Source organism: Bubalus bubalis, chromosome 6 (assembly GCF_019923935.1).
Source record: "Bubalus bubalis isolate 160015118507 breed Murrah chromosome 6, NDDB_SH_1, whole genome shotgun sequence".
In the NCBI taxonomy this organism is placed as follows: Eukaryota; Metazoa; Chordata; class Mammalia; order Artiodactyla; family Bovidae; genus Bubalus; species Bubalus bubalis.
Window position 1 is genome coordinate 67391193 of NC_059162.1, and position 15857 is coordinate 67407049.

The 15857-nt window shown below is 42.2% G+C and overlaps 1 protein-coding gene across 1 annotated transcript in view; it reads right to left on the minus strand.

The window, feature by feature from the left end:
- Positions 1 to 15857, minus strand: part of ST6GALNAC5 (ST6 N-acetylgalactosaminide alpha-2,6-sialyltransferase 5) — a 214474-nt gene that overhangs the window by 12657 nt on the left and 185960 nt on the right. The window contains exons 3-4 of the mRNA XM_006068415.4: positions 13530 to 13939; positions 3651 to 3758 (exon numbers count right to left, since the gene is read on the minus strand). Of these exons, the coding sequence (XP_006068477.1) occupies positions 3651 to 3758; positions 13530 to 13939 (518 nt within the window). The remainder of the gene's footprint in view (positions 1 to 3650; positions 3759 to 13529; positions 13940 to 15857) is intronic.

Here is a 15857-nt window from a genome sequence, read left to right on the forward strand (position 1 = left end):
ACTCCAGTATTCTTGCTTGGAAAATCCCATGGACAGAGGAGCCTGGCTGGCTACAGTCCATGGGGTCGTAAAGAGTCAGGCACAACTGAACATGCTCGCAATGCCTTCTCTTTCCAGAAGCCAGGTCCTTCCCACTGACCGATTAGCACTCACGGGACAGCTTCTTAAAATATGCTCATGGGTATCCACAAGTGCAGATGAGCGAATCCTTTCGCTTGGTACATTTATCCATGCTCAGCATACACCAAGGCTGTGCCACGCTTTTCTCATTCATTATCTCATGGGATCATCACATAAACCTGGAGGTAAGTACAACTGCCTCATCATGCAGACATAGAAACTTAGGCTTGAGGTAGAAAGTCAAAGTAATGTGCCCAAAGCAACGAAGGCTCAGTGAGGTTCAATAACTTTCTCAAGGTCACACAGCTTCTGAGAGGCAGAAATGGCTTACATTAACCCATTAAACACCCTTTTACTACAGCATGAGAGACCATGGATAGGGCCATTATCCACTCGGTATGTATGAAGCATCTGCTATAGGCCAGGATGGCACCTATCTACTGTCCTGTGTCCCACGGCTCCAACAGTGAGCCCAACACACAAAAGTCTCTGCCCTCCAGGCGTTTATATTCTGGTGGGCTCAACCAGCATAGGTCTGCTATCTCACCTTCCTGTGATATTTTACTTTTGTAAGTCCTAGAACTCATGATACATGTACTCTGCTGGCCTTAGAGTTCTTAGCTTCTTTCAAAATCAGGACAAAACGGGGAATGGTCAGGCCAGTAGCAGGATTAACTTATAAGTTGTGTTTTCATTCTTTGGTGGCAGATGTTGTTTGCAAGAGACATTTAACTACAAGTGGCTCTGCTGTGTTAGATTTCCTGGCAAATGAGGCTTATTGTAAGCCTCTAAAAAGCAAGAGCTGTGGCCTATTCTTTGAACACCCTCAAAATTCCAGGTAACTTTCTGGGAAACTCTTGAGTCCTTAAGATAATATTAATAATTATTAATAGTTTATATCTCTTACAGTATAATGTATTAATAACATAAATGATATTAATAATCTTCCCTGTGTTAGGCACTGTGTCAAACATTCTACATCCATGATCTCATTTAATCCTCACCATGACCCATTCCCTATTTATTATTGTTTTCTCATCCCCATCTTGCAGTTGAGCCTCCACCATTTGGGACCTGGGTGCCTGGTGGTTCAACCCATGTGTCCAGGGCATGAAGAGGAAAGGAACTTGGGATTGGTCTGTGCTGCTCCGGGTTTTTCTCTTCTTTTCCTTTCTAAACAGGCATTGGGACTGAAGAGGATGCTATCTCCAGCCTAACCTTCTGCATCAGAAGACACTTAGCAGACCTCTCCACTTTCCCCAGGAGGATGCTTGGGGTAGGGATCCTTCTGAAGAATTTTTGCCAAAAGCATCTTGTGACAATACCTATGGAACCTCTGGGATGGTGACTGAGGGACAGAAATTCTGAGTGGGTGGAAATTCCATCCGGTGCCAAGGCAGGAAATCTATTACAAGGAAATCTGGACTTCCTTGCTAGTGTTTTTCCAGAAATCCCTCCCATCCCACGAGCACTAAGTTGTGATGAACTAACTCTGAGTAAGAGAAATGACAGGTTAACTTGCCATTCATTTGTTTTCCATAATAAATGGAATATTTCCTTGAACACTTTAAGTCATTAACATTTCAATTTATTCATACTCTTTCTCTCTGGCATCTTAATGGCAATATTACATAATTATATCTGCCGTCTAACCATCAGCTTTGATGGCTCTTGGCATGCCCAAAGGGGCTGCTGCCACTGCCTTTGCTGGCCTGTTGGTTTGAGGAGGCAGATTGTTTTTTTTAACACCGTCCAACCTACCTTTTTGCATTGAGGTTGTTAAAGGGGGAAACAAAGCCAGTGCATGAAGTGATGAGGAACAGCGTGAGGGTCCATGCTCATTCTGGTTGTGTACTAGGCGCTGTTCCAAGCACTTATGTGTATTCGCTTTTTTAGTTCACCCACCACCCTATGTGAATGCATGTGTGCTAAGTCTCTTCAGTCGTGTCTGACTCTTTGCAACCCTATGGATTGTAGCCCACCAGGCTCCTCTGTCCAGTATTCCTGCCCACTCCAGTATTCTTGTCTGGGATTCTTCAGGCAAGAATACTGGAGTGGGTTGCCATGCCCTCCTCCAGGAGATCTTCCCAACAAACCTAAGAGGCAGCATCTGTTACTATCATTACATCCACTTCTAATGGCAATGAAGCTGAGATCCAGAGAGATTGAGTGACCTGCTCGAGGTCACATTAGTAAGTGGCGGGGCTGGGCTTTGAACCTGTGCCATCTGGGTACAGACTCCACATCCTTCCTTACTACATTATGTCTTCTCTGGGGATTCATGAGTCCAAGAAGACTTCACAGGCCTGTTCTATCCATGCCTTTCCTTCTCTGTGACCTGACTGTTACACATACATTAGTACTGCTGCTGTGTTGTCTTTGGGTTAAAAAGGATAGGAGAGAAGTGGCAAAGTGGTAATGGCATGATGTCTATGTCATCATGCTTCATCATCCTTGCATCTAACCTCCCAATTGTAGATTTTATCTAAAGATCCATGGCCTTTGAGAAGCTGTTAGGTTTAAAATACATGAAGGTATGCATGCATGCCTGCTCAGTTGCTAGGTCATGTCTGATCTGTGACCCTGGACTGTAACCTGCCAGGTTCCTCTGTCCACGGGATTATCCAGGCAAGAATGCCAGAGTGGGTTGCTCATTCCTCCTCCAGGGGATCTTCCTGACCCAGGGATAGAACCTGTGTCTCCTGCACTGCATATTCTTTACCACTGAGCCACCAGCACCACATGAAGATATAAGCGAGTATAAATTTTAATGAACAAGTTGAGAATGCCCTCTTTTACCATTTGCAGATCAGAACTGAGTCCATGTGCAGGTCAGCAGGCATGCCTGAGAACTAGGAAACTTTCTGAATTTATTGGCACCACTCCTCTAGATTACAGGTGAATTTTCAATCAGGCTTCCACAAATCAGGCCCCGAATGTCTCTCAGTGCATCTCTGAGTACATACCAAACTCTGTCTGGGCACATGCCAGGAGGTAACTTAAGGTAGCAACAGAGATGTATGGTTGTTTCCTTCAAAGCGATACATCAAAATAATTATGTCTGTGCTTTTGGTCCTAGAAGCACAAACTGAGGCTGCTGATGTGGAAAGGGAAAGACACTCAGAGGAATATTTTAATTTTAGAAAACAGGCCTTACCATCAAAGAAATTGCTCTCTTTAATTCATTAAAACCACATTCCTTTCAAATGAGAATAAAACTAATATTTCTTAATGCCATTCATCATTAATATTATGCCAATTATTGCATTACTTTTGGTTGATAAATATTCACAGGATAAATGAAGCCCACAAGATGGATTAATTCTACAGCAGCACAAACAAAAAACTTTCAATATTTTATATCACATAATTAAATGCTGTTTGTTGTTTCTAGAACCAGGACTTGGGACATGTTAATTAATTGCTTCAAGAAGACAGTAAGACATGTCTCGTGGTTGATATTTGGGATCAGATATTTATAAACACTGCATAACACTGCTGATGAATTACATGTGCAGAATAAATCCTACCTGCAGAAGTCTGGGGGCACCATGCCATAAACATTGATCCTGTCACAGAGTTCCAGGGCTATTGTCATTGTGAACCAGCCAGTGCTAAGCCAAGTGTTGGAGATCTTCCTGGAAGGAACAATAGTTTAGTCTGCAAACTGGTAAAGTAATCATTACACCCCTTCCATCTTAAATCTTATCTGGAACAAGGATGACTATATACACACACACACTCTCTCTCCATTTGATAAACAGCCAGAACTTTACCAGATAGCAATATGTTACCAATACCACCATATTCCATGATACAATGGTAAATGATGTCAATGTTCCATTATGGTGGGTTCTTAAGGGACTTCTACATAGCCAAAGATCATGATCAATGTTTATGTGCAAGTTATTACCAATTTCTTTTTTAAAAAATATTTATTTACCTATTTATTTGGCTGCATTAGATCTTACTTGTGGCATGAGGGCTTGGTTGCCCCATGGCTTGTGGGATCTTCATTTCACAACCAGGGATAGGACCCATGACCCCTGTATTGGAAGGTGGATTTTAACCACTGGACCACCTGGGAAGTCCCACCACTCAATTTCTTGTAAGACGACAATCCTCATGTGTCAAATCTTTTTTCACTAGAATACTTGACTAGCAATAAATATTCTTTTTTCTCCAAGCAGGGTGGATAATGAAGAGCTCATTAAAATGAATAAATACAGTTGTCTTTATCTGCTGCTGCGTTGCTTTAGTCGTGTCCGACTCTGTTTGACCCCGTAGACGGAAGTCAACCAGGCTTCCCGTCCCTGGGATTCTCCAGGCAAGAACACTGGAGTGGGTTGCCATTTCCTTCTCCAATGCATGAAAGTGAAAAGTGAAAGTGAAGTCACTCAGTCGTGTCTGACTCTAGCGACCCCATGGACTGCAGCCTACCAGGCTCCTCCATCCAGGGGATTTTCCAGGCAAAAGTACTGGAGTGGGGTGCCATTGCCTTCTCCATGTCTTTATCTACCAATTGATTGATTGATCAATCAAATGGTTGTAAGGTAGAAGCTTGCCTTTAACTAGACTAACTGACACCTAAATCTTGACTGAATGTCTTTCCTTAAACGAAGTCCATTCATTTAGGAAGGGACTAATGATCAGAGGAAGAGGACACAGGAACACTTATGTTTAATTTAGTATTTGCTTTATTTTCCATCAAAAGAGTCAGAGCCCTATGAAAATTTTTATTAGAAGAACCAAAAATTGACAGAATATAAGGATTGCATTGGTGGGTTTCAACATTCATTCATTTACCCATTCAAACATCTGTGTTGAGCTCTAACCACATTCTGAGTCCAAGGGTAGCTGTGGAGACATACCATCAAGGTCTCAGTTGACCTGTGAGGATGACTTGGTCCACCATGCTATGCTGCTGTGGATATTAATTTCAATTCTTTGGGGATTGCTGTTTTTATTTTTTTCCCCAGTGCTTATGGTAGGCCTCATTAGCCAGTTTTAAAACCTTATCCTCAAGGTCAGACTGCCTGATTTTGCCCAGCCATAGCACCATCTGTGATATGAATAATGGAGTTGCAGAGAAGCTTTTCTACTGGCACTTCATAGTACCCCTCTTTAAGGAGGAAGAGTTTTTGTTAAGCAGTTTGCATTATTTCCATTTCACATAAGGAATAACAATCAAAAAAGGTGTTTTAAGAAGTCTTTTGTTTTATCACATACCTGACAGGAATGGATAATTTAGTCATTCCTGAGCTTATGGCTTCAACTTTCTAGTTCTTAATCTCTTTACTCATTTTTATTTTTCATTCTACTGTATCCTGATCCAGTAATATCCCAGGAAGTCCATTTAAAAGATTCTTAAGATGGATATAACACAGATTTGTATCTTACTAGTTTCTATCATTCACCAGCTGAATGACCTGAGGCAGGTTACTACTATTCTTTGAGCCTTGATTTTTTATCCAGAAAGCAGGCATGGGAAGCTCTATCTTCCTGAGCAATTTGTAATTTCAAAGACTAAGAGAGACAACATCATAAGAAGTATAAAGTCTGGTATGTTGATACATCAAGGTCCCTTCCTCCTCTCTTGGTTGCTAGGTTGGAGCAAATGAAGTAAATAATTCAGCCATTACTCTAAGTGCTTTTTAACACACATAAAGAAACTGATATCCTTCTAACATGGCTACTGGCTCTTATGCAGAATCCATCATCAGTAGTTAGGGAAGTAATCAGAAAATTCTGGGACCTCCAGTCTACACAGGTATTAACGATCCCACTTCTTTCTCACCAGGACTATGTATTCCTAAGACCTTTGGAACTGAGGGGGTAGCGGAGCTGAATGGGGGAGGGGAAGGGAAGGCCGTGCCATACCTTGTCTTCACCAAGGCTGTGACCTTGAGATGGCCAATTGTTCTAGACTTAAACTAGGTTAGTGAATAAGTAGGAGAATGTGGGGCTCAGGAAGAGAATGACAGCTTATTGAGATCCACAGATTCCTGATCCAGGAATCACACCTGTGTCCCTATGATTTCAAGTTGTAGGAAACACCAAGAGGGCTTTTTCCCAGTGGCAGAAACTTCCCCACAATTTTGGCTTTCTTTTGTGTGATGTAGTAGAAATCACAAGCCACAGTCTGAAATACAGGAGGATGGGACTCTACAGTAAAAGGTTTAATGGGTAAAAATGGGGAGAATTCAAAATGGAGGACTAAAGAAACCAAGATGAAGGTTTCTTTAAAGTGCCACTTGAAATTTCCCAGACCTGCAAAATAATAGCCTTTTGGAGAAGCTCACACGCTACAGACATGCAACTGCTCTGCACTGTCTGTCTAAAATGATTCAAACTCTTTTTCCAGCAAAGGAATATCTACTGTTTTTATACTTAATCAGCTGTAATGAAGGAATATGAAGAGCTGTCATGTGCTTATTAGGGGAAATGATCAGATATTCTTTTATATGATGAAGTAACACACTGAGCTGATAATTCTATAGTGCACACTAAATTACAATTAAAGGCCTTTCTGCTCCACCAGAATCTCATTTATAATCTCTATGGAAATATTCTTCCTGCAGTTATTTCATTTATGCTTCTTTTATCTAATTACTATAATATTGGTTCTGAATCATATTTTCCTAATGTACCCTTATTCAATTATAAAGTTATTTTCAAGTACAGTTACTTTCTAATATCAAAGAATACCACTTGGCCATCTATGTCATTTGTCATGCTTCTTAATTGCAGATTGTTTCTGAGCCACTTTTTTCTTCACTTTTAAGTAGGGTGAAACTTCCATAAATCAGAATCTACTGAATTATCCCATTTCTTCAAAATATTAGCCTGAAATGAATGTCCAGATCATGAGATGTGCAAAATCAGATATTCCATACTAAGTGTATCTTTAATCCATGCTACTGTGTTCAGTTCAGTTCAGTTCAGTTCAGTCACTCAGTCGTGTCTGACTCTTTGGGACCCCATGAACCCCAGCATGCCAGGCCTTCCTGTCCATCACCAACTCCTGGAGTTCACTCAGACTCACATCCATTGAGTCGGTGATGCCATCCAGCCATCTCATCCTCTGTCATCCCCTTCTCCTCCTGCCCCCAATCCCTCCCAGCATCAGGGTCTTTTCCAATGAGTCAACTCTTCGCATGAGGTGGCCAAAGTACTGGAGTTTCAGCTTTAGCACCATTCCTTCCAAAGAAATCCTGGGGCTGATCTCCTTTGGAATGGACTGGTTGGATCTCCTTGCAGTCCAAGTGGTTTCAAGAAGAGCAGAATATAGGTATTACTGGTAGACATTAAATGTTTTGTGTTTTAGTTTACAGAAATAGTTTTGCTCTGAAGGGCTGTTTCTGACTTTGTTCTTTCAGCTTGGAGTACACTACAGATTAACAATATGGACACATAAGAATATTGAGTCAGTACAAGATCAGCTTCTTTTTTTTAAGCATACTTAAAAAATATTTATTTATTTTTGGCTCTGCTGGGTCTTTGTTGCTGCACAGGCTTTCTCTAGTTGGAGAGAGCAGGGGCTACTCTCTGATTGTGGTGCTTGGGCTTCTCATTGCTAGGACTTCTTTCATTGCAGAGCATGGGCTCAGTTGTTGAGACCTGTATGTGGGCTCAGGAGTTTCAGTTCCCAGGCTCTATAGCCCGGGCTCAGTAACTGTGGTACACAGGCTTAGCTGCTCTTCTTCCCAGATCAGATCAGATCAGTCGCTCAGTCGTGTCCGACTCTTTGCGACCCCATGAATCGCAGCACACCAGGCCTCCCTGTCCATCACCAACTCCTGGAGTTCACTCAGACTCACATCCATTGAGTCGGTGATGCCATCCAGCCATCTCATCCTCTGTCGTCCCCTTCTCCTCCTGCCCCCAATCCCTCCCAGCATCAGAGTCTTTTCCAATGAGTCAACTCTTCGCATGAGGTGGCCAAAGTACTGGAGTTTCAGCTTTAGCATCATTCCTTCCAAAGAAATCCCAGGGCTAATCTCCTTCAGAATGGACTGGTTGGATCTCCTTGCAGTCCAAGGGACTCTCAGGAGTCTTCTCCAACACCACAGTTCAAAAGCATCAATTCTTCAGCACTCAGCCTTCTTCACAGTCCAACTCTCACATCCATACATGACCACTGGAAAAACCATAGCCTTCACTAGACGAACCTTTGTTGGCAAAGTAATGTCTCTGCTTTTCAATATGCTATCTAGGTTGGTCATAACTTTCCTTCCAAGGAGTAAGTGTCTTTTAATTTCATGGCTGCAGTCACCATCTGTAGTGATTTTGGAGCCCAGAAAAATAAAGTCTGACACTGTTTCCACTGTTTCCCCATCTATTTCCCATGAAGTGATGGGACCGGATGCCATGATCTTCGTTTTCCGAATGTTGAGCTTTAAGCCAACTTTTTCACTGTCCACTTACACTTTCATCAAGAGGCTTTTTAGTTCCTCTTCACTTTCTGCCATAAGGGTGGTGTCATCTGCATATCTGAGGTTATTGATATTTCTCCCGGCAATCTTGACTCCAGCTTGTGTTTCTTCCAGTCCAGCGTTTCTCATGATGTACTCTGCATATAAGTTAAATAAACAGTGTGACAATATACAGCCTTGACGTACTCCTTTTCCTATTTGGAACCAGTCTGTTGTTCCATGTCCAGTTCTAACTGTTGCTTCCTGACCTGCATACAGATTTCTCAAGAGGCAGATCAGGTGGTCTGGTATTCCCATCTCTTGAAGAATTTTCCACAGTTTGTTGTGATCCATATAGTCAAAGGCTTTGGCATAGTCACTAAAGCAGAAATAGATGTTTTTCTGGAACTCTCTTGCTTTTTCCATGATCCAGCAGATGTTGGCAATTTGATCTCTGGTTCCTCTGCCTTTTCTAAAACCAGCTTGAACATCAGGAAATTCACGGTTCACATATTGCTGAAGCCTGGCTTGGAGAATTTTGAGCATTACTTTACTAGCATGTGAGATGAGTGCAATTGTGCAATAGTTTGAGCATTCTTTGGCATTGCCTTTCTTTGGGATTGGAATGAAAACTGACCTTTTCCAGTCGTGTGGCCACTGCTGAGTTTTCCAAATTTGCTGGCATATTAAGTGCAGCACTTTCACAGCATCATCTTCTTCCCAGATCAGGGATCAAACCTATGTCTCCTGCATTGGCAGGTGGATTCTTAACCACTGAGCCACCTGGAAAACCCTTACTTCTTGCATACTGCAAAAAAGGTTTTCACTGGTCAGAATTTAATGAGTTTGGTAGTGGATTATGTCTTAATGTGAGATTGTTTCCTAAAGGTCTGAGGAGAATCAGGATGGAATGACTAATCTCGAAGTTATCAACTTAATCCCTTAAGAAGTTCCAGCATGTGTACAGGCTAAGTTGCTTCAGTCACGTTTGACTATTTGCAACCCTATGGTCTATAGCCCACCAGGCTTTTCTGTCTGTGGGATTCTCCAGGCAAGAATTCTGGAGTGGGTTGCCATGCCCTCCTGCAGGGAATCCTCTGACCCAATCCTCCGACGCGGGATTGAACCTGTGTGTCTTGTGTGTCTCTTGCGTGTCTCCAGCATTGGCAGGAAGGTTCTTTACCTCTAGCGCTACCTGGGAAACCCCAAGATCCAGAGCAATGTGTAATTATTTGATATAGCTAACACTGCAGCAGTGTTTCAGGAATACTTAAATCTAGCAAACAACCATTAAACTCAAAAGAGAAGTGTTTTCTATTGAAGAGAGTGTTTTTACTTATTTTGAATTTTCCAAACACAAAAATTGAAACCGTAAATAACTTCCTTCACTCTCCTTCTCTTATAAAATGCTCTTTTGGTTAAAGAACTCAAACAAATGAGCAACAGTCTGTCTTATTTGTGGTTTTTAAAAGATAATGAATGACTGGATTTCATGACAGTGTGTGATGATGACAAGATCCCCTGTGTGATCTACTGACTGGGTTAACCATGGAATTAGTCACCTGGACCTCCAGGGAAGGAGGCCACAGTGCCAGCAGCTGGGTCCCGCTCTCCTCACTCCATCAGAAATCATACTTACTCTTGCCTGACCAGCCCTCCAATGATCACAAAGATTTCCAGGATTTAAAAAGAAAGCTCTTCCCAAGAAAGAATTTGGGGAGAGTGAGCTCTATTCTTTCTTTAAGACTGTTCTCCATAATGAGTTACTTAAGCTAGTCCAAAGGATTTAGTACTTCCTATTCTTTATTTCTTGGGCTCCAAAATCACTGAGGGTGGTGAATGCAACAATGAAATTAGAAGACACTTGCTTCTTGGAAGGAAAGCTATGACAAACCCAGACAACGTATTAAAAAGCAAAGACATCACTTTGCCAACAAAGGTCCATATAGTCAAAGCTATGGTTTTTCCAATAGTCATGTACGAATTTGAGAATTGGACCATAAAAAAAGGCTGAGCTCTGAAGAATTGATGCTTTTGAATTGTGGTGCTAGAGAAGACTCTTGAGAATCCCTTGGACAGCAAGGAGATCAAAGTAGTCTATCCTAAAGGAAATTAACCCTGAATATTCATTGGAAGGACAGGGAGGCCTAGTGTGCTGCCGTCCATGGGGTCGCAATTAGTCAGACAAAACTGAGTGACTGAACAGCAACATTCATTAGAAAGACTGATGCTAAAGCTGAAGCTCCAATACTTTGGCCACCTGATGTGAAGAGCTGACTCATTGGAAAAGCCTCTGATGCTGGGCAAGATTGAAAGCAAAAGGAGAAGAGGGTGGCAGAGGATGAGATAGTTGGATGGCATCACTGACTCAATTTACATGAACTTGAGCAAACTCTGGGAGATAGTGAAGGACAGGGAAGCCTGGTGTGCTGCAGTCCACAAACAGCTGAACATGACTTAGTGACTGAACAACAACAAATTCTTTATTTATCAGAAATTGACTCAGGAACAGTTTTTGTTAGGAAAGGGGTAAGTTATATCATTAAATGCATATTAATTATAAAAGTACATGTTTTTAGAATTGAGGAAACGAGTAAAATTTAATCATTAGACCAGTCCTATGAAGCCTAGTCACTGTGCACTTTTCACATGTGAAGTTACTAAAAGGTTAGCTATTTTGTCCTAGACTATACAGCTAGTGAGGGACAGAGTCAAAATTCCAACCCAGAGCTGTGTATTTGGACACCGCACTGTTCACTATGTACACCGCACTGTTCCTTTCGATACCTGTAACTGTCCTTTTCTTCACTGAGATTTAGCCGATTCCTCACCCTTTATCTCTGCCTCCTCTCCAGCTGCCCACCCCACCACCCCACCACCACCCTCCTGCCCACAGTCACAGGAACTCTTCTCCAACCCCCTGCAAGTCTTCTCACTTCTCACCTTCTCACACCCATAAGGGCACTTTTTTCTCTGCTTCTCAGGTTCTTCTTTACCTGGATAAATACTTATTGACCTCAGCCTCAGCTTAAATACATCTTTGGGAGAAAGTCTTTCCACCAGACCCTCATCTTCTAGACCAGTGCTTTTTAAAAGATTTGGACTTCCAGTAAGAAATACATTTTACATCGTGATTGAGTGTATATGCTCACATGTATTATACATGGCTTTCATTTCATAGTTTTCTAAAGCACGTAATTTAGTGCTTTTTAGTATATTCACGGTTATGCCATCATCATCCCTATCTAATTCTAGAATGATTTTATCACGTCAGAAAGACGTCTCTGTATATGTATATTTTTATGTATAAAACTGAAATAAATTTTATTTCATGAAATAATACTTTTCCTTACTTACTGTGGGGAATGAATGCTGAAATTGTCTTTTATTACATCTATTCGATTCTTTCTATTATATTAAAAAAAATCTTATAGTGACTCACTGCATGCATTTTGTGTCCCATCACGGATCTGTAACTAACAGTTTGGTAAGCCTTGCCCTAGACTACAGCCCGTCTCCCTGTCCCACAGGTCAGAGGACCATTTTCTTCCCCTCACAAGACCTAGTACATTGGCCACTACTTGGTGAATATCTGCCCACCCTAGAAGACTATATTCCTGGAGGGCAGGTTCTACATCTGCTTTTTTTTGACTATATGTATTTCCCATACCAGGTGCAGTGAAATAGCAGGCACTAATAAATATCTGTTGACTGAATAAATATTTGCCTTTGAAGAGAAAAACAACCCTATGTACTTCTTTTTGGTTAGTGTTCACATGAGGAACTAAAATGCAAGAAACCTATTATCTTGCACTTACTACCAATGTAAGCCAGCAGCAGCATCACCTCTTCCTCCAAAGTAGGGATATGGCCCTGAATTATCCATATAAATACTCTCTTCACTTTGCCTATAAATTCAACTTGAACAGTCCAATCTCCAGGAGGCCCCCACAGATGAACTCTGTCCACAGCATGAACAGCGGGGCCAAAGCAGAAAGCCCTAAGCAAGAGCTTTTAGAAAGAATAAATACTTCCATTGGCAGCAACATGGGTGGACGTAGAGCTTATCATATTAAGCAAAGTAAGTCAGAGAAAGACGAATATCATATATCACTTACATGTGGAATCTTAAAAAAAAAAACCTGTATGAATAAACTTATTTACAAAACAGAGACAGACTCACAGATTTAGAATAAAAACTTACTGTTACCAAAAGGGGTAGTGAGGGAAAGAGATAAATAAGGAGTTTGGAATTAACCACTCCTATATATAAAACATATAAACAACAAGGACTTACACTACAGCACAGGGAACTGTATTAAATATCTTGTAATAACCTCTAACAGAAAAGAATCTGAGAAATCTTATATTATACATAAGTATACATATAATATATATAAAATTATATATAGTTGTTCTCCATATATATATATACACACACACACAAACATATATGTTCTCCATATATATGCATACATATATATGTTCTCCATATATATATATATATATACACACACACTCACACATTTATACACAAAACTGAACTGGGCTTCCCAGGTGGCTCTGTGGTAAAGAATCTGCCTACCAAGGCAGGAGACTTGAGAGCTGTAGGTTCAATCCCTGGGTCAGGAAGATCCGCTAGAGTAGGAAATGGCTCCCCACTCTAGTATTCTTACCTGGAAAATTCCATGGACAGTGGAACCTCAGTAGGCTACAGTCCATGGGGTTGCGAAGAGTCAGACAGGACTTAGCACACATATAACTGAATTGCTTTGCTCTACACCTGAAACTACAACATTGTAAATGAAGTATACTTCAATTTAAAAAAAAAAGATTAAAAATTTAAAGAAAAAGAAGCTTATCTGACATAAGCATTAAAAAACAAACAAACAAACAAACAAAAAAAACTTCGCTCTTGGTGAATTGGCCAGCCAGGGAGAACGTTTCCTGGCCCTAGCCCGTCCCCCGTGCCACCTCTTGCCCTCGCCTCCGTACCTGTCTTTGCCGGTCTCACGCTTGAAGAGCTCGTCGAACTGCAGCATCTTGTGGCGCGTGATCATGAAGGCCTTCAGCCGGGGCAGCACCTGGCTCAGCAGCTGCAGGTTGTTGTAGACCTGGCCCTTGCCGTCGCGACGCATGTAGCTGCTGGGTCCCCAGAAGATGAACACGGTGCCCTGGCTGACGTTGAGCAGGTCGTGGCGGTTGCGGAGGATCCGCTGGATGCTGGAATGAGCGATGACCCGCAGGCTGGTGCGGTTGCCCACGTCCCGCCCGTAGCCACGCGTGGGGGCGTCGTTCATGCGAATGACACATTCAGTCTGGTCAATCTGGGCGCCTTGCCTGCTGCGCAGCAGCTGCCCGGAGCTCGTCACCAGGGCGCAGTCCCTGCAGTGCATTTTCAGCGGCTGGAAGGAGAGGGAGAAGGACTCCATCAGTGGGCAATGCTCTCTTGGCACCAGCAGGTCACTTTCCTGCATCTGAGGGATGCCTCTCTTTTTTCTCTTCCCTCTTTTGTCAAAATATACCCCTGATGCTCTTACTTCATCAGACTAGTGTCAGGGAGCACTGGACAACAGGAAAAGAGCCAGCAGTGACCTGTCGAACATGGGGGTCTGGGCTTCACTGATATTAACATATCAGACTGTTATATCAATGTAACAAGCTTGCTGTGACTGCCATTTTACAGATAATGATACCCCAAGGCTCAGAGACATTAAAAAAAAAATGCTCAGATACATAACTAGCAAGTAATGAAGTCATGCTCTCAAATTCAGGTCTTTCTGAATCCGAAGTTACCCCTAAGTTGAAGAAAAGACTATATTACAATGTGTTCTGACACTAGTTTTGATGCTCTTGACTCACCTGATTGGAAGTTAAGCATATATGAGTATTCTTCGATGCAGTACAAATATATTTATCCTAAATAGGCATCGTCTAAAAATCACAGGAGAAAAGACATGCAAATTGTAACCCCCCAGATGCCATAATTTTGAAATGACAATTAGGATTGTTTCTCCCATTTTAAAGGAAGACAGCGTGAAACTGAGTTGGTCCACCTTCAGAAATGCGAAGAAAGCCTTAAGCTCATCAAGTGCACACATGCCCTGTGGGAGCCCTGGGTCTGCAGTCACCACCACGGCAACGCCAAGGACGGGGCTCGTTTCAATACCCTGAACCCCGATGTGTTTTCTGAACAGCAACATTCCTACATGCTATACATTTCCCTGATCGTGTTTAATGAGAAATAGCTTGGTTGCAGTTTGAAGATAATGTAATTAGGGCCTGAGGCCAAGGCCAACAAGTGCACAAGAAACTGACAGTCAAGAATGTTCCAAAGGACAGTTGCTCTATTATATTTTCCCCAGAGACTCTGTCCTCCTTCCCTGTTAACTTTGAACTGGACACACCGGGTCCTGCACAGTCCCAGGAAATTGGTTCCAATTTTGTGCTGCGTGTATTCAGTTGTATATTTACTCTGGGAGTTTCTTGAACCATGGCTCTATCTTCAGAATCAGACAGAGAGCACCCAAGGGTGGCCACCTTCCCTCACTGCAGAGTGGCGAAGGGCACCCACACAGGATGGTCCAGGCTTGGCCCTACCACCTGTTAGCTTTGGGACCTTGGCCATTCACTAACCTCCACAAGTCTCAGTTTTCTCATCTTTAACTGGGGATAATTTATGCACCATTCCACTTTGCTGGAACACATAGAATCAACTTGAGTCATATGAAATTGTCAGTATTTGACCTGAAAAATTATTAATAGAAATTGCATGCAGTTCAACCTGGTCCTTACCGTAGGACCTGGCACAGTGTCGTTCATTAAGTGATGGCTGATTCGGGGATTATCAGGAAGAGTGGACAGCATTGTAGGTCCGTACCAAGTCAGTATGTACTGATCACCCAGAGTCAATCATTGACACATGGGCTTATGAAATGGCAATTCTACCACTGCAAATTCTCATCATTCATTTGACATCAAGTTACTCTCAGGTGAGGCTTCCCTGGTGGCTCAGACAGTAAAGAATCTGCCTGCAATGCGAGACCCAGGTTCAATCCCTGGGTTGGGAAGATCCCCTGGAGAAGGGAATGGCATCAACTCTAGTATTCTTGTCTGGAGAATCCCCATGGACAGAGGAGGCTGGCAGGCTACGTCCGCAGAGTCACAAAGAGTCGGACACGACTGAGTGACTTTCAGTTTCACTACTCTTAGGTGACATGCACTGTGCTGGGCAGTAAGAATGCAAATGGAATGGAAAAACAGAACCCTTCAAAGTTTATACTTTAGTAGTGGGCAGTGGGTCAGTAAAGAGGTGCAATAAAA